Raw genomic sequence first — 20,433 nt, forward strand, 5'->3', positions numbered from 1 at the left:
TCGCCGATGACATTGTAATTCTGTCAGAGACAGCAAAGGACCTGGAAGAGCAGCTGAACGAAATGGACAGTGTCTTGAAAGGCGGATCTAAGATGAACATCAACAAAAGCAAAACGAGGATAATGGAATGCAGTTGAATTAAATCGGGTGATGCTGAGGGAATAAGATTGGGAAATGAGACACTTAAGTAGTAAAGAAGTTTTGCTATTTGGGGAGCAAAATAACTGATGATGGTCGAAGTAGAGAGGATATAAAATGTAGACTGGCAATGGTAAGGAAAGCATTTCTGAAGAAGAGAAATTTGTTAACTTCGAGTATAGATTTAAGTGTCAGGAAGTCATTTCTGAAAGTATTTGTATGGAGTGTAGCCATGTATGGAAGTGAAACATGGACGGTAAATAGTTTATACAAGAAGACAGTAGAAGCATCTGAAATGTGATGCTACAGAAGAAAGCTGAAGATTAGATGGGTAGATCACATAACTAATGAGGAAGTATTGAATAGGATTGGGGAGAAGAGAAGCTTGTGGCACAACTTGACCAGTAAAAGGGATCGGTTGGTAGGACATGTTCTGAGGCATCAAGGGATCACCAATTTAGTATTGGAGGGCAGTGTGGAGGGTAAAAATCGTAGGGGGAGACCAAGAGATGAATACACTAAGCAGATTCAGAAGGATGTAGGTTGCAGTAGGTACTGGGAGATGAAGAAGCTTGCACAGGATGGAGTAGCATGGAGAGCTGCATCAAACCAGTCTCTGGACTGAAGACCACAACAACAACAACAGGTGTGCACTGACATATCCATTTCTTAAGAGCCACTTTTGCTACATCTATCATCAAATTGTTACCCTCAAAAAGTCTGCGCAATTGGACCAGACATTAAACGCAGGCTGTATTGTGAATGGCAAACCCAATACTAACCAAAAAACATTTGGCTGTTACCATGTTTATTGCCAAAAAGGTGTGCGACTGTGAGTTGTCATGACATCTTTGTCACTTTCAGATCCTATTACTCTTCCTCCCAATATCTTATCTAAGGTTGTGGTGTATTTCAATACACTGTCAATGGTATGACTGCGCTCTTGGAAATTGGGTAGAATGACGGATACCCTCTTAATCTCCAAAGATGTAATGTGACTTTGTGCTGATCACTGTCTCTTAAAGAGAAGTGGGACACCATTCGACCTACCAGTTCTTCATTCTTGCAGATGAAGAAACATCTTTGATGAAAAGAGGTAATTATTTTCTTCATATAGTACAGACAGGTAAAAGCAGACTTCAAATTGTTACTCGCTAAAATCGAGGGTCAAATGCAGAAGTGAACTTCAAACTCTTCACTGTATTCTGCTTCGCATTGTAATCGCATTTCAGTTGTGCAAAAAGTTCATGGATCATGACACAGTTACGATGCGAATTAAATCATCTATTTGGTGACTTCTCTTATCAGCGGCCGCAGTTAAGAGTTTCACACTGAACTGTTTAGTGCTGGTTTTCCCTTCTGTAAAAGTATCAATTCATCTATGCACATTGCTGTCGCCAGAGGTTCCATCTCTGTTCACAATCCGTAGATTCTGTGTTATTCATGCAACTTGTACATCCTCCTTTGCCAAGCAATCATTGACAACACATTTTAATATTTGGAGCCCATGATTCACCTGCAAGGAAAATAAAGCTTACAGGGCACCTGTGCATTTTAATGGCATGTGAAGTTTGAATGACCTACATCAATAAATTTTTAAAGTAGACGTAATTTTGCTCAGAATGTCCCAAAACATCTTAATTTATTGATTATCAAATATGATTGTTTTACTAGACACTTTTACATAATTTCAGTTGTCTTTCAGGTGTGGCACTGTAGATTCACTCTATGGTCCTACTAAAAATATCTGGCTTTCAAGATTCCAAGGTGTAAAAAATACTCAAGACAATCCTTTGCAGCATGAAGAGTTTGACAGTGGCGATCATGCCTCTTTCAAAAAACAAAGGATTCGTGAGTTTCATACAGTGAGCACCTTGACGAACGCTGCAGGTGGTGGTGATGATTGGCACATAGCAGGTGGAAGCTCAGGAGGGAGCGCTGTCGCTGTAGCAAGTGGAGCTGTGTTTGCGTAAGTATTTGGAAGGCTATTAACTGAGTCATTATAATTGTAGAAGAAACAGAGAGAGAGAGAGAGAGAGAGAGAGAATATATATTAGGAGTTGGTCACTTCTGTTGTATGAAGTATGTTAGACTTCAGTTGAATGGCCCATGCTGGGACAAAAAATAAATAAATAAATAAAATAAAATAAATAAAAAAAATAAAAAATAGGCCTTATGGAGACATTAAATGAAATTACTTTTCATCTTGGAAAGTACACAAAATAGAATTTGTAGCAAGCCAACTAAGAGAGAAGAATTATTTTGTACAGTGTGATTCTCACAATGGGAGAATCTTTGTGCATAAAGTTAAAGAATCACAGGTAATTATTTAGTAACAGGAATTAGGCAGTCCAGGGGCATAATGATTGGTTGTGAAGACCAGGAATTACAGTTTCTTATCCTGGCCCTGATATAGATTTCTATTCATAACGTATAAACCTTGGTCAGTTTTCACATCTGCTTCACAGGTGATCTTTTAAGCTACTCATTCTCACCTAATTATATAAAATATTAACAGTTGAATGCACACTATTCCAAAATAATGAATATTTTCCATGTACATATAAAATTGAGAACAAACAATACTAGTAAAATTTTTTACTTCTCTGAACAATCTTCTAGCAACCACTGTCAGACTGCTTCCGCTCAGATAGTCTTTAGATTCAGTTCGGAATTTAATGTACTGTTAATTGGTTCCGTATTACCAGAAATAAATGAATAATTTCAAATTTTTTTATTTATAATCAGACATCACATTTATTTAACGTTTATGGTAAATTGTTTTCCAGTCACAACCAACTTAGGCTAATGACAGATCTGACTTGTAACCTACTCAAGGCACATGTGTTCACCAAAGACAATTCAAATATTTTACATCAAATATTATAAACTTTAATCTTCAAATGATTTATTTACATTTCAAATTTTCATATATTAATGACATGCATTCAGATGCACAAACAGTTTTTTTGGTGCTACAATTTTGAATTGTGATCAGAAAAGGTAAAAAATATTAATGTGTAATTTCTGGCCACTCCTCACATCATTGAGAGGTGAAGATAGGTTAAAACGCAGGCTGAAAAATCCAAGGTCTGACCAGGATTCGATCCCATGACCTGTTGATTTTCAGTCAAGCACTTCATTGCTAGACCGCCAGATGGCCCACTGTTAAGTAACTATTCCTTTAAAAGGATTCTATAATAATAGAACTGAATCTTAAATGAGAAAAATGACAAAATGAATTTATCAATACTGCATTGCGGCGACTAATGAAGAGACTAATAACCTATGAAAAGAACTCTTGTACCCCTGTAAATATTGCACTCTGTCCATGTCAGCCTAATTACTGCATATATAGCCTGTTTAGCAGCAACCACCCATTCCACTTTCTGTGCCAAAAAGTCCTTCCCATTTCTGATGCATTATTTTTACTGTCTTCACCCTCCTCCTGCCCCCAGCCCCCAGCCCCCCCCCCCCCCCCCCCCAGTCCCCATCCCTTTGCTCCTGGTACACTAAAGCTCTTTCTGAAAGCTATGCAACTCAAAACTACGGAGACAGATATCTTGCATCCTATCTCCACTCATCGCTAACCTGACCAGCCCAGAAGTAGCACTCCCTTTGTCAATGTAATACGCTCAGTGCCTTAGTGTGTGTGAAATGAGGAATACTCTTCCCAGAATCCTTCACACACTATTCAAAGACATTGTCAGTCACAGAGTCAACCTGCTGTTCAGTCATTTGTACACTATGTTGAGCAAATGCAGTGATGGAGAACCTTTAGGGGTATGGAACGAACCAACTTAATATATTAACAAGTAGAAGCAACCGCTGCTGGCAACTTCTGTGAAGTATATTAATAACAAATTATGACCAGTGTTAATCTACTAACATTCTCAGAAAGTGAAATTCTTTGTACTGATGATAGACACCTGTAAAAGGGCAAGAAATTGACCTAGCTGTCAGAAGTATTAGTTCCTTCTTCTTATGGTGTAAAAGAGGAATTGGTTGGGGAACATTAGAAGTGAAAGACTGGCCACTCAGACACTGGGATGAGAGGGAAAATATATGAATACTGCTATGTGTAAGTGTTTCAGAACTGTCGCTGATCTATGGATTTCCTTTTGTGAGTGTGGAGATAAAGAATTTAGTGTACAAGAAGCTGACACTTGCTCCAAGAAGATCTGGTTGCCCATTTGGCTGAAACTACAGCAGTTACTTGTAAAAAAAGTGCTTGTTTTAAGCATGTTAGACAACCATTAGCATGCAGATGACAGTTGTGCAGTAATGTAAATGTCAGTTAAAATACAAATAATGACTGCCTAAGAAAAATATTACATAACCAATCAATACAGTCAGGAGATACACCAACACATAGAAAAGTTAAAAACAGCAGCAATACTGGTTTGACACCACATACATTTTCGTAATTGATGCAAATGCAAAATGAACATTGTAGCTTAGCAGGGTAACTAATGAGAGGACTCTGCCTTCAGGATGATGTACAAGAACTTAGCCTTCATATCATGAATAGGCCTCTCAACCTGCTTATTTCAAAATTAAGGGCACATATAATGATTTAGACACTACCATCCCCTTGATTGACTATACGATCGACGCAAAGCAAATTGGGAACTTTTAAAGACAGGATTCAACGCACAACTACTGCGTTGAAGCAGATTTGATGTTGTCACTAAAGCCGATGAATTGGTGGAAACATTGCAGACAGCACAAGAGAAGGTAATCCCAACATTTGTTAGGAAGTCGAAAGGGTTTTAAATTCCATGGAGTCCCATCCTACAGTCTTTAAGATGCAGAACAAAGCAGCTGAAAAGATACTACCAGAGATCCTTAGGAGAAACGTAATGACAGAGAAGACTGAGTTCCTATTGAACAGTCAAACAACAACATAAAGAACTATTACAACAAACAAGAGTTGAAAAATGGAAGGCATACATAAAGGACCAAATGATAACAAATGTTAGGAGTTTTTATTAAAACTTGCAACAAACAAGGTTCGATCACCCACTGTATTACAAACTCTGAGACAATCCGTTGGCACGATGACAACAGACTGGGAGACATCAGTACAGTACCTGCTCAGAACTCTGTTTCCTGATGGTACTACAATGGAAGACACAGAGCACCATCAGCATCTTTGCTCTGAATTATTACAGCAGCTTGTGAGTAATAGTATTGATTCCATTTACACAGGAGGATCTCTGGTAGTATCTTTTCTTCTTCTTTAACTTCACTATTGTTACAATAGTGAAGATAAAGAAGAAGAAGGCACCAGGCCCTGATAAAATTATTGCAGAAGCAGCTGCATCAGCTATTAGGCCAAATTGTGCCACATATAATAGTGTTATTAAATGATTGTCTTGCTGGGACAGGTGCCCAGAATCTGGAAAATTATAAAGATCATTACGCTAAAAAAGGGGAAGACAAAGACTCAAGATAACTGAAATCTTACGGGCAGATTTGTTAGGTAAATGCTCTAGCCAAAGAATAGGACCACAACAAGTAATAAGTACAAGCCCTGTGCAGTACTGTTTGAGGAAAGGGAAATTCACTGAGGATGTGGTAAACTACACAATGAATATTGTAAACACTTCAGACAAGAAGTTCGTTATAGGCATAATGATTGATATATCTGGAGCATTTGCTAATTTGTGGTAGCGCGCCCTGTTGGAAACAATGAAACAGATAACTGTTCCACATATGTCTATAACAACCTATGAAATTGGTGCACAGACAACCAGGTGCAATTAGAATGTCCCGGAAAGAAAATTGTTAGAAACATCACCAAAGGCTGGCCGCAGAGCTCTGTGCTCCAGTTCTGAGATGTTAGTGTAGAGCCATTACTGGAACCAGCGTCACAGTATAATAAACACTAGAGACTGCTTTGCCTAGCAGACAACCTGCTAATTATAGTATCTGCCAACACAAGTAATGGAAAGCTTTGGTGGAATGTAGCTAATTTAAAGAGTAAAACTATTAACACATCGATAAGTAGAGATGCTGGGTTGTTGAAAGGCACATAAGTAAGACTGAGAGCTTTGCTTACTTTCAGATAAATGCTTTTGCAGCACTATGAAGTACACACAAAACTCCCCCAACTCGAATCCCCACTCACCTCTATAATTTACAAGTGTGTATTTATGTCTGTGCATGTGTACTCTACAGCTTTGCAGGCGGTTCCATCTGAAAGCTAGCAAAATTCTTGATGTTTTTGTGTGCTATTTTGCTAAAAGCCACTACTATTCCACTTGGGCGATTCGGCTTCTGTGTGCCAATGGCCTTGCCATTGCGGTAACTAACACCAGTTCCCATCAGTTCACTGAAAATAAGTGCTGTCAGGCATTGCTAACACTTGGATGGGTGATCATCCAGGTCTTCAGAGTGCTGTTGGTGCGTGAGGTGCACTCAGCCATTGTGAGACCATTTGAGAAGTATTTCATTAAGAAGTAGCAGCTTTGGTCATGGAAACTGACAGTGGCTTGATATACAGTTGCGTTTCAAAGTTCTTTACTTTCACTGTTCTTTACTTTCACTGTTCACAACCCCCCAATATACACTGTTAATATGGCCAGTTCACTATTGGCAAATTTTGATAAGCCTCATTAATAGGTTGCAGGAAAACATCAGCATACTGCTACAATAGTTTATTGTTGAATATCTATGAGCAGTAAAACCCTAAACACACAGTTCACAGCTGTCGCAGAATAATAGGGTACATATTGAACACACAGTGTCATTGTTTTAACACATGGCCAGTACGTATTACACTTATTTCACAGTTAAGTTGATGCATTGATGTTGACCTAACCAGGACGGGTTGATCGTCTGAAAATTGGGCATGGACTGGCTGTCTTGGGACAAAAAATTGGACCTTTATCTGTTGTTGTTGTGGTCTTCAGTCCAGAGACTGGTTTGATGCAGCCCTCCATGCTACTCTATTCTGTGCAAGCTGCTTCATCTCCCAGTACCTACTGGAACCTACATCCTTCTGAATCTGTTTAGTGTATTCATCTCTTGGTCTCCCTCTATGATTTTTACTCTCCACGCTGCCATCCAATACTAAATTGGTGATCCCTTGGTGCCTCAGAACATGCCCTACCAAGCGATTCCTTCTTCTAGTCAAGTTGTGCCACAAGTTTCTCTTCTCTCCAATTCTGTTCAATACCTCCTCATTAGTTATGTGATCTACCCCTCTAACCTTCAGCATTCTTCTGTTGCACCACATTTCAGATGCTTCTACTGTCTTCTTGTATAAACTATTTATCGTACACATTTCACTCCAATACATGGCTACACTCCATACAAATACTTTCAGAAATGATTTCCTACAACTTAAATGTATACTCGATGTTAACAAATTTCTCTTCTTCAGAAACTCTTTCCTTGACATTGCCAGTCTACATTTTATATCCTCTCTACTTCGACCATCATCAGTTATTTTGCTCCACAAATAGCAAAACTCATTTACTACTCTAAACATCTCATTTCCTAATCTAATTCCCGCAGCATCACCCGATTTAATTTGACTACATTCCATTATCCTCGTTTAGCTTTTTTTGATGTTCATCTTATATCCTCCTTTCAAGACACTGTCCATTCCGTTCAACTGCTCTTCCAAGTCCTTTGCTGTCTCTGGCAGAATTACAATGTCATTGGCGAACCTCAAAGTTTTTATTTCTTCTCCATGGATTTTAATACCTACTCCGAATTTGTCTTTTGTTTCCTTTACTGCTTGCTCAATATATGATTGAATAACATCGGGGAGAGGCTACAACCCTGTCTCACTCCCTTCCCAACCACTGCCTCCCTTTCATGCTCCTCGACTCTTATAAGTGCCATCTGGTTTTTGTACAAATTGTAAATAGCCTTTCGCGCCCTGTATTTTACCCCTGCCACCTTCAGAATTTGAAAGAGAGTATTCCAGTCAACATTGTCAAAAGCTTTCTCTAAGTCTACAAATGCTAGAAACGTAGGTTTGCCTTTCCTTAATCTATTTTCTAAGATAAGTCATAGCGTCAGTATTGCCTCACGTGTTCCAACATTTCTACGGAATCCAAACTGATCTTCCTCGAGGTCGGCTTCTACCAGTTTTTCCATTCGTCTGTAAAGAATTAGTGTTAGTATTTTGCAGCTGTGACTTATTAAACTGATAGTTCGGTAATTTTCACATCTGTCAACACTTGTCTTCTCTGGGATTGGAATTATTATATTCTTCTTGAAGTCTGAGGATATTTCGCCTGTCTCATATGTCTTGCTCACCAGATGGTAGAGTTTTGTCAGGACTGGCTCTCCCAAGGCTGTCAGTAGTTCTAATGGAATGTTGTCTACTCCCGGGACATTGTTTCTACTTAGGTCTTTCAGTGCTCTGTCAGACTCTTCATGCAGTATCATATCTCCTATTTCATCTTCATCTGCATTCTCTTCTATTTCCATAATATTGTCTTCAAGAACATCGCCCTTGTATAGATCCTCTATATACTCCTTCCATCTTTATGCTTTCCCTTCTTTACTTAGAACTGGTTTTCCATCTGAGCTCTTGATATTCATACAAGTGGTTCTCTTTTCTCCAAAGGTCTCTTTAATTTTCCTGTAGGCAATATCTATCTTACCCCTAGTGATATGCGCCTCTACATCCTTACACTTGTCCACTAGCCATCCCTGCTTAGCCATTTTGCACTTCCTGTCAATCTCATTTTTGAGACGTTTGTATTCCTTTTTGCCTTCTTCATTTACTGTATTTTTATATTTTCTCCTTTCATCAATTAAATTCAATATCTCTTCTGTTACCCAAAGATTTCTATTAGCCCTCGTCTTTTTACCTACTTGATCCTCTGCTACCTTCACTATTTCATCTCTCAAAGCTACCCATTCTTCTTCTACTGTATTTCTTTCCCCCATTCTTGTCCGTCGTTCCCTAATGCTCTCCCTGAAGTTCTCTACAACCTCTGGTTCTTTCAGTTTATCCAGGGCCCATCTCCTCAAATTCCCACCTTTTTGCAGTTTCTTCAGTTTGAATCTACAGTTCTTAACCAATAGATTGTGGTCAGAGTCCACATCTGCCCCTGGAAATGTCTTACAATTTAAAACCTGATTCCTGAATCTCTGCCTTGCCTTTATATAATCTATCTGAAACCTTTCAGTATCTCCAGGCTTCTTCCATGTATACAATCTTCTTTTACGATTCTTGAACCAAGTGTTGGCTATGATTAAGTTATGCTCTGTGCAAAATTCTATCAGGCGGCTTCCTCTTTCATTCCTTACCCCCATTCCATTTCACTTACTATGTTTCCTTGTCACACTATCAAGTTCCAGTCACCCATGACTATTAAATTTTCGTCTCCCTCCCCTATGTGAATAATTTCTTTTATCTCATCATACATTTCATCAATCTCTTCGTCATCTGTGGAGCTAGTTGGCATATAAACTTTCATACTGTGGTAGGTGTGGGCTTCGTATCTATCTTGGCCACAATAATGTGTTCACTATGCTGTTTGTGGTAGCTTACCTGCATTCCTATTTTCATATTCAATATTAAACCTACTCTTGCATTACCCCTATTTGATTTTGTATTTATAACCCTGTATTCACCTGACCTGAAGTCTTGTTCCTCCTGCCACCGAACTTCACTAATTGCCACTATATCTAACTTTAACCTATCTGTTTCCCTTTTTAAATTTTCTAACCTACCTACCTACCTGATTAAAGTATCTGACATTCATCACTCCGATCCGTAGAATGCCATAACCACTTTGAAATAGTGACATACACTGCATATGGACAATATAGATCCTATACATGTATTACTTTCGTTACCGCAGCAAAAGACACTTTCATCAGTACGGAATGAATATTTCAAACTTAACTTTTTTATGTAAAATAACACTGAAATGTTGAGTGAATATATCCTGCTAAGCATTGAAGATGCGTAGCGACTGTGGTGGTGTTATTTGTAATTTTTCTAACTAAGAAACATCATTCTTTAACATTACCTTTATATAGAATTGACCACTGACTGTAAATGAGTTTTTACACCGAAGTTTCATGATAATCTTCAATGTGCAGAATTTTTGAACTGATAGTACTTCAATGCAACGTAACAGAAACACTTTCCTGCACTTTTGTTGATACATTAATGTAGTTTGTCTTTTTTTTCTTCTGCAACTGCTTTTATTATGCCAATGTAATAAAATAGTTGGTACTTTGTACACAATTTGATGCTTTTCTTAATATGGCAATAATAATTTGAAGCAACCTATATAGGCCTACATATAATCAGCTTATGATGTGAAAATGTTGCTGATTAAATATCATAGTATGTGTGAAGGTCGCACTAAACATCTACTGAAATAACAACACTGTGATAAAGCAAAAGTGCGTGTCATTTATGTTGGCGGCCGAGTTTAGGTTCGTTCTGCGCATCTGACGTCAAAAAAGACAGTCAGCCAATGAATAGAGAACGACGTTGCCAGATCTCGACTGCAGAGCAGAGCACGGACGAGTGTCTTCAGTTTTAGAAACGTTCAGTCATAAATAAAGTAATAGAACAAAAGAAATGTCTTGATAGCAGACTTTGTTTTTTTGAAAGTTTGGAAAAACCATTCTTTAAACCAACTGCTTCATTTTCTATTAATTAATTAAACCAAACAAGCAATAAGACTCTTAATTCAGGCGATAGCAAGGAAAGGTGTTTGTATCAATTTCATGAACCGCTTTTTCGTAATAAAGAATAGCGGTAATTGTTTATTTCCTATTGTACTTCGACGAAATGCTAGTAATTCATAGGCATACCAACAGTGTTTGTCAGAATTTTGCGTGACCTGTTAGAGACCTTATGGAGAGCCATTGCAGCACAAGCTGCGCTAGCGTAATGGTTAAGGCGTTGGGTTATTAAGCGAAAGGTAAAGCGTTCGAACCTTGTGCGATGCTAAAAATTTTCTTTATTTAAAAACAATATCGAAGTTTCTTACTTCACGAATTTTATTCGTTTCAATGCAATTTTTTGAAATTTCTAGTGCTTTGTCTCTTCATTAACCCTTTCGCTGCTGCAGTCACGTGCTCCCCGCATTCCGCGCTGTGCGCGATTTTGTCATCACTGCACTGCTCGCCTGTGCAGACACATGGTGTTCCCACAGCTTTGACACACTTATCATTCGATTTCACAAAAACTATTTGGCCCAAAAATTAGATTTTTACACATCTTCTTGACTGATACCTTCCCCCAAAAATGACTTAATTTTGTTTCGATGTTCAACCCAGCATTAAATGTAGTAAACCATTGCATGAAATTTTGAAGAGTTTGCAGAGGTAAAAGTCCATAGCGTATACTGTCCGTATGGTCGATTTTAGTTGCCACAATGTTGGGAATGAAATGTGGGCAAGGTACCTAAATTTCATATAAAATTTACTGTATAACAATATCTCATTTAATTTAAGTACCACATAGGTGTCGTATGTAATATTGAGAAATATTCCGTCTTTCGCGACTGTAATAAAAGTTTTATTTACACCGGGCGCGTTTGGCTTTATTTTAAAGCACTTCAATCAATCAAAGGAAGTGGGGGGAAGGTATCAGTCAAGAATATGTGTAAAAATCTAATTTTTGGGCCAAATAATTTATGTGGAATCGAATGATAAGTGTGTCAAAGCAGTCGAAAACACCATGTGTCAGCATAGGCGAGCAGTGCAGTGAATGCGGGGAGCACGTCTCTGTAGCAGCGAAAGGGTTAATGCGGCCGTGGTGGCTTTACTTCATAAACTGCGCGCTCCCCCCTAAACGTAAGCTTGCGAACTATACTATGGCGCTGCTTCTCTTGGCGCGTGCATCGTGTGCAACTGGCAACGCAGCAATCTCCCGCGTCTGGGCGGGCATGCGCGAGCCGCCAAGATAAAAGAATTCAACTATAGTTGCTTTATAAACACTTAAGTTGTATTACTTAACTTGTGCAAGAGGATGACGACTCATGACTTTTACAATGCACTATGTGATCAGAAGTATCCGGACACCTAGCTGAAAATGACTTACAAGTTCTTGGCGCCCTCCATAGATAATGCTGTAATTCAATATGGTGTTGGCCCACCCTTAGCCTTGATGAAAGCTTCCACTCTTGCAGCCATACGTTCAATCAGATGCTGGAAGGTTTCTTGGGGAATGGCAGCCCATTCTTCACCGAGTGCTGCACTGAGGAGAGGTATTAATATATATATATATATATATATATATATATATATATATATATATATATATATATATAAAAATAGAAGGAAACATTCCACGTGGGAAAAATTATATATAAAAACAAAGATGAGGTGACTTACCGAACGAAAGCGCTGGCAGGTCGATAGACACACAAACATACACATATCCATCCACACGTATATGTGCGTGTGTGCGAGTGTATACCTGTCCTTTTTTCCCCCTAAGGTAAGTCTTTCCGCTCCCGGGATTGGAATGACTCCTTACCCCCTCCCTTAAAACCCACTTCCTTTCGTCTTCCCCTCTCCTTCCCTCTTTCCTGATGAGGCAACAGTTTGTTGCGAAAGCTTGAATTTTGTGTATATGTTTGTGTTTGTTTGTGTGTCTATCGACCTGCCAGCGCTTTCGTTCAGTAAGTCACCTCATCTTTGTATATAAATTAATAGAGGGAAACATTCCATGTAGGAAAAATATATCTAAAAACAAAGATGATGTGACTTACCAAATGAAAGTGCTGGCATGTCGACAGACACACAAACAAACACAAACATACACACAAAATTCAAACTTTCGCAACAAACTGTTGCCTCATCAGGAAAGAGGGAAGGAGAGGGGAAGACGAAAGGAAGTGGGTTTTAAGGGAGAGGTTAAGGAGTCATTCCAATCCCGGGAGCGGAAAGACTTACCTTAGGGGGAAAAAAGGACGGGTATACACTCGCACACACACACATATCCATCCACACATATACAGACACAAGCAGACATATTTAAAGACAAAGAGTTTGGGCAGAGATGTCAGTCGAGGCAGAAGTGCAGAGGCAAAGATGTTGTTGAATGACAGGTGAGGTATGAGTGGCGGCAACTTGAAATTAGCGGAGATTGAGGCCTGGTGGATAACGGGAAGAGAGGATATATTGAAGAGCAAGTTCCCATCTCCGGAGTTCGGATAGGTTGGTGTTAGTGGGAAGTATCCAGATAACCCGGACGGTGTAACACTGTGCCAAGATGTGCTGGCCGTGCACCAAGGCATGTTTAGCCACAGGGTGATCCTCATTACCAACAAACACTGTCTGCCTGTGTCCATTCATGCGAATGGACAGTTTGTTGCTGGTCATTCCCACATAGAATGCGTCACAGTGTAGGCAGGTCAGTTGGTAGATCACATGGGTGCTTTCACACGTTGCTCTGCCTTTGATCGTGTACACCTTCCGGGTTACAGGACTGGAGTAGGTGGTGGTGGGAGGGTGCATGGGACAGGTTTTACACCGGGGGCGGTTACAGAGATAGGAGCCAGAGGGTAGGGAAGGTGGTTTGGGGTTTCATAGGGATGAACCAAGAGGTTACGAAGGTTAGGTGGATGGCGGAAAGACACTCTTGGTGGAGTGGGGAGGATTTCATGAAGGATGGATCTCATTTCAGGGCAGGATTTGAGGAAGTCGTATCCCTGCTGGAGAGCCACATTCAGAATCTGATCCAGTCCCGGAAAGTATCCTGTCACAAGTGGGGCACTTTTGTGGTTCTTCTGTGGGAGGTTCTGGGTTTGAGAGGATGAGGAAGTGGCTCTGGTTATTTGCTTCTGTACCAGGTCGGGAGGGTAGTTGCGGGATGCGAAAGCTGTTGTCAGGTTGTTGGTGTTATGGTTCAGGGATTCCGGACTGGAGCAGATTTGTTTGCCACGAAGACCTAGGCTGTAGGGAAGGGACCGTTTGATGTGGAATGGGTGGCAGCTGTCGTAATGGAGGTACTGTTGCTTGTTGGTGGGTTTGATGTGGACGGACGTGTGAAGCTGGCCATTGGACAGGTGGAGGTCAACATCAAGGAAAGTGGCATGGGATTTGGAGTAGGACCAGGTGAATCTGATGGAACCAAAGGAGTTGAGGTTGGAGAGGATATTCTGGAGTTCTTCTTCACTGTGAGTCCAGATCATGAAGATGTCATTAATGATGCCACTTCCTTATACACAAATATCCCGCACGTCCAGGGCCTCGCTGCGATGGAGCACTTCCTTTCATGCCAATCACCTGCCACCCTATCTAAAACCTCTTTCCTCATTACCTTAGCCAGCTTCATCCTGACCCACAACTTCTTCACTTTTGAAGGCCAGATATACCAACAATTAAAGGGAACAGCCATGGGTACCAGGATGGCCCCTTTGTACGCCAACCTATTCATGGGTCGCTTGGAGGAAGCCTTCTTGGTTACCCAGGCCTGCCAACCCAAAGTTTGGTACACGTCCGTCCACATCAAACCCACCAACAAGCAACAGTACCTCCATTACGACAGCTGCCACCCATTCCACCTCAAACGGTCCCTTCCCTACAGCCTAGGTCTTCGTGGCAAACAAATCTGCTCCAGTCCGGAATCCCTGAACCATTACACCAACAACCTGACAACAGCTTTCGCATCCCGCAACTACCCTCCCGACCTGGTACAGAAGCAAATAACCAGAGCCACTTCCTCATCCTCTCAAACCCAGAACCTCCCACAGAAGAACCACAAAAGTGCCCCACTTGTGACAGGATACTTTCCGGGACTGGATCAGATTCTGAATGTGGCTCTCCAGCAGGGATACGACTTCCTCAAATCCTGCCCTGAAATGAGATCCATCCTTCATGAAATCCTCCCCACTCCACCAAGAGTGTCTTTCCGCCATCCACCTAACCTTCGTAACCTCTTGGTTTCATCCCTATGAAACCCCAAACCACCTTCCCTACCCTCTGGCTCCTATCTTTGTAACCGCCCCTGGTGTAAAACCTGTCCCATGCACCCTCCCACCACGACCTACTCCAGTCCTGTAACCCGGAAGGTGTACACGATTAAAGGCAGAGCCACGTGTGAAAGCACCCACGTGATCTACCAACTGACCTGCCTACACTGTGACGCATTCTATGTGGGAATGACCAGCAACAAACTGTCCATTCGCATGAATGGACACAGGCAGACAGTGTTTGTTGATAATGAGGATCACCCTGTGGCTAAACATGCCTTGGTGCACGGCCAGCACATCTTGGCACAGTGTTACACCGTCCGGTTTATCTGGATACTTCCCACTAACACCAACCTATCCGAACTCCGGGGATGGGAACTTGCTCTTCAATATATCCTCTCTTCCCGTTATCCACCAGGCCTCAATCTCCGCTAATTTCAAGTTGCCGCCACTCATACCTCACCTGTCATTCAACAACATCTTTGCCTCTGCACTTCTGCCTCGACTGACATCTCTGCCCAAACTCTTTGTCTTTAAATATGTCTGCTTGTGTCTGTATATGTGTGGATGGATATGTGTGTGTGTGTGCGAGTGTATACCCGTCCTTTTTTCCCCCTAAGGTAAGTCTTTCCGCTCCCGGGATTGGAATGACTCCTTACCCTCTCCCTTAAAACCCACATACTTTCGTCTTTCCCTCTCCTTCCCTCTTTCCTGACGAGGCAACAGTTTGTTGCGAAAGCTTGAATTTTGTGTGTATGTATGTGTCTGTTTGTGTTTCTATCGACTTGCCGGCGCTTTCGTATAGTAATATAAAAACAAAGATGATGTGACTTACCATACAAAAGCGCTGGCAGGTCGATAGAAACACAAACAGACACATACATACACACAAAATTCTAGCTTTCGCAACCAACGGTTGCCTCATCAGGAAAGAGGGAAGGAGATGGAAAGACGGAAGGATTTGGGTATTAAGGGAGAGGGTAAGGAGTATTCCAATCCCGGGAGCGGAAAGACTTACCTTAGGGGGAAAAAAGGACGGGTATACACTCGCGCACACACACACACACACACACATATCCATCCACACATTATATATATATATATATATATATATATATATATATATATATATATATATATATATATATATATATATATTGTGTGGATGGATATGTGTGTGTGTGTGTGTGTGTGTGTGTATATATATATATATATATATATATATATATATATATATGTTTAGCCGCTTCCAAACGTCATCATTTCTTCGTCAGACAATTGTTAGCTTCATTTTTATAATCTGCCACCTCAAAACCACTCCTTTTAATACATTACATGCAGTTTTTTCGAAATTTTCCCGAATTTCTCCGTCTTTTAACGTGTTTTGGCGGCAACACAACCACCTAACCTTTGTGCACTCGTCTACCAACCCAAGTCCAACATAGCCCAGCTGTAACCAACACCTTTTCGCCTTTTTCACACCAGATCTTCAGTTACTTTCCAGTTCACCTTTATCTCTCCCCATATATTTTCATTTTCATTTCAGCCTCATGTTACACTTTCCACCTTTTAATACCATGTCACCCTCACAACACCCCCACAACGACCCCAATAAGTTTTATTTACATTCCCTCCGCAAACATGCCTTCGCCCTAGCCAGATTACGCTCCCATATTCTATTTTCTCAGGCTTGTCTAACATTTGGCATTACCCCCAAAGGCCTCACACTTAAAGTTCCCATGTCTGGCTGTAACCCTTCTTTCCATCAGTCCCTATACCAGTTCCAAACTGAACAATCCATTGCCCTCACCCACCTAATCCTTCACCTACACATCAACTCAGCCAATGAACACACCCGTCAACTCCTATCCTTAATAAAAGTCCTTAATCTTTCCTCTCCCACATCCACACCGGCTGTTCAGAGCATCCTCCTACAGGCCAACCGTAAATTAGAACAGCATGCCACCCTCCACCTCAAAAAAACTATCCAATATCCTGGTTTTCCACATCCGTAAAGGCAACTCACTCACCCTTCACAACCTTTCCAGCAAACCTCAACCTCCTCTCATTGCACACAAACCCAGTCTCTCCCATCTACTCAATCTCCCACTTCCAGCTCCACTCCCTCCAAAACCTCAAAATTCCAATCAACACAATCTGGAACCACAACACCCTAATTCAGTAGTTAACCTTTCCTCCAAACCTCTCTCCCAATCCGAAACCTCTGTCCTATCCAAAGGCCTCACCTTCAGCCCCACTCCCAGATTCAACCATACAGCCCTCGTCAAAGATTTACTGTCCTACTCTCGTACTCTCTGCTGGAAATAACACTTTGCCACGAAGAATAATGATCCTAATCCTACTCCCAATGATCCAACTCCCCAGGACACTATCCAAATTGAACCCTGCCTGGAACAGTTCCGTCCCCCGTCGCAGCGGGACCCACCTCCTCTTCCTCAAAATCACCCTCTCCAAACCTTCCAGGAATTTCTGACTTCCAGCCTTGCATCTCAATCCTTCTTAAGAAACCTTAATCCTACTCCCAACATCACCACTGCTGAAGCCCAGGCTATCCGTGATCTGAAGGCTGACCGATCCATCGTCATTCTTCCGGCGGACAAGGGTTCCACGACCATGGTACTTGATCGTCGGGAGTATGTGGCTGAGGGACTGCGTCAGCTTTCAGACAACACCACATACAAAGTTTGCCAAGATAATCCCATTCCCGATGTCCAGGCGGAGCTTCAAGGAATCCTCAGAACCTTAGGCCCCCTGGAAAACCTTTCACCTGACTCCATCAACCTCCTAACCCCACCGACACCCCGCACCCCTACCTTCTACCTTCTTGCTAAAATTCACAAACCCAATCATCCCGGCCGCCCCATTGTAGCTGGTTACCAAGCCCCCACAGAACGTATCTCTGCCTACGTAGATCAACACCTTCAACCCATTACATGCAGTCTCCTATCCCTCATCAGTGATAACAACCACTTTCTCAAACGCCTGGAATCCTTACCCAATCTGTTACCCCCGGAAACCATCCTTGTAACCATTGATGCCACTTCCTTATACACAAATATTCCGCACATCCAGGGCCTCGCTGTGATGGAGCATTTCCTTTCACGCCGATCACCTGCCACCCTACCTAAAACCTCTTTCCTCATTACCTTATCCAGCTTCATCCTGACCCACAACTTCTTCACTTTTGAAGGCCAGACATACCAACAATTAAAGGGAACAGCCATGGGTACCATGATGGCCCCCTCGTACGCCAACCTATTCATGGGTCACCTAGAGGAAGCCTTCTTGGTTACCCAGGCCTGCCAACCCAAAGTTTGGTACAGATTTATTGATGACATCTTCATGATCTGGGCTCACAGTGAAGAAGAACTCCAGAATTTCCTCTCCAACCTCAACTCCTTTGGTTCCATCAGATTCACCTGGTCCTACTCCAAATCCCACGCCACTTTCCTTGACGTTGACCTCCATCTGTCCAATGGCCAGCTTCACACGTCTGTCCACATCAAACCCACCAACAAGCAACAGTACCTCCATTACGACAGCTGCCACCCATTCCACATCAAATGGTCCCTTCCCTACAGCCTAGGTCTTCGTGGCAAACAAATCTGCTCCAGTCCGGAATCCCTGAACCATTACACCAACAACCTGACAACAGCTTTCGCATCCCGCAACTACCCTCCCGACCTGGTACAGAAGCAAATAACCAGAGCCACTTCCTCATCCTCTCAAACCCAGAACCTCCCACAGAAGAACCACAAAAGTGCCCCACTTGTGACAGGATACTTTCCGGGACTGGATCAGATTCTGAATGTGGCTCTCCAGCAGGGATACGACTTCCTCAATCCTGCCCTGAAATGAGATCCATCCTTCATGAAATCCTCCCCACTCCACCAAGAGTGTCTTTCCGCCGTCCACCTAACCTTCGTAACCTCTTAGTTCATCCCTATGAAATCCCCAAACCACCTCCCCTACCCTCTGGCTCCTATCTTTGTAACCGCCCCTGGTGTAAAACCTGTCCCATGCACCCTCCCACCACGACCTACTCCAGTCCTGTAACCTGGAAGGTGTACATGATCAAAGGCAGAGCCATGTGTGAAAGCACCCACGTGATTTACCAACTGACCTGCCTACACTGTGATGCATTCTATGTGGGAATGACCAGCAACAAACTGTCCATTCGCATGAATGGACACAGGCAGACAGTGTTTGTTGGTAATGAGGATCACCCTGTGGCTAATCATGCCTTGGTGCACGGCCAGCACATCTTGGCACAGTGTTACACCGTCCGGGTTATCTGGATACTTCCCACCAACACCAACCTGTCCGAACTCCGGAGATGGGAACTTGCTCTTCAATATGTCCTCTCTTCCTGTTACCCACCAGGCCTCAATCTCCGCTAATTTCAAGTTGCCGCCACTCATACCTCACCTGTCATTCAACAACAACTTTGCCTCTGCACTTCTGCCTCGACTGACATCTCTGCCCAAACTCTTTGTCTTTAAATATGTCTGCTTGTGTCTGTATATGTGTGGATGGATATGTGTGTGTGTGTGTGCGCGAGTGTATACCCGTCCTTTTTTCCCCCTAAGGTAAGTCTTTCCGCTCCCGGGATTGGAATGACTCCTTACTCTCTCCCTTAAAACCCACATCCTTTCGTCTTTCCCTCTCCTTCCTTCTTTCCTGATGAGGCAACAGTTTGTTGCGAAAGCTTGAATTTTGTGTGTATGTTTGTGTTTGTTTGTGTGTCTGTCGACCTGCCAGCACTTTCATTTGGTAAGTCACATATATATATATATATATATATATATTCATCATCCAGTCACAAAGCAGCACTCCTCTCCTGACTCAACACCACCCATAACTGAAGCAACTTAAATCATATTCTCCACCATGTTTTTCACCACCTCTCGTGCCACCCTGAAATGAGGAATGTCCTGCCCACTATACATCCCACCCCGCATATATATATATATATATGACTGGAGCAACAGTGTGGTGTGGTTTGTTGTGGTAAAGAAGAGGCATGACGTGGGGAGGGGCAGGGATAACAGGGTAGAGGTGGGAGAAGGTGTAGTGCTGCTTGTGGGAGCATGCAGTGATGGACAGGGCAGGGCTTCTAGGTGCAGTTGGGTGCTTTTGAGGATAGGGGATGGAAAGGGGAGTGGAATCGAAAAGGAGAGAAGTAGAAAAGGGAGAAAGTCTGTGGGCATGATGGCGGAGTAGAAGGCTGTATATTGTTTGAGTAGGAACAGGGAAGGGATAGGAAGGTGAAGGAGAGGTTCTAGCAAAGTATGAGGCCAGATAGTTTATGGGAATGTGGGATATAGTGCAGGGAGAGCTTCCACCTGCACAGTTC

At 42.1% G+C, this 20,433-nt stretch overlaps 1 protein-coding gene across 1 annotated transcript in view; it reads left to right on the forward strand.

The window, feature by feature from the left end:
• Positions 1–20,433, forward strand: part of LOC126481113 (glutamyl-tRNA(Gln) amidotransferase subunit A, mitochondrial) — a 154,408-nt gene that overhangs the window by 30,809 nt on the left and 103,166 nt on the right. Inside the window, exon 4 of the mRNA XM_050104646.1 lies at positions 1,844–2,107. Within this exon, the coding sequence (XP_049960603.1) occupies positions 1,844–2,107 (264 nt within the window). The remainder of the gene's footprint in view (positions 1–1,843; positions 2,108–20,433) is intronic.

Source organism: Schistocerca serialis, chromosome 5 (assembly GCF_023864345.2).
Source record: "Schistocerca serialis cubense isolate TAMUIC-IGC-003099 chromosome 5, iqSchSeri2.2, whole genome shotgun sequence".
NCBI classification, from domain to species: domain Eukaryota; kingdom Metazoa; phylum Arthropoda; class Insecta; order Orthoptera; family Acrididae; genus Schistocerca; species Schistocerca serialis.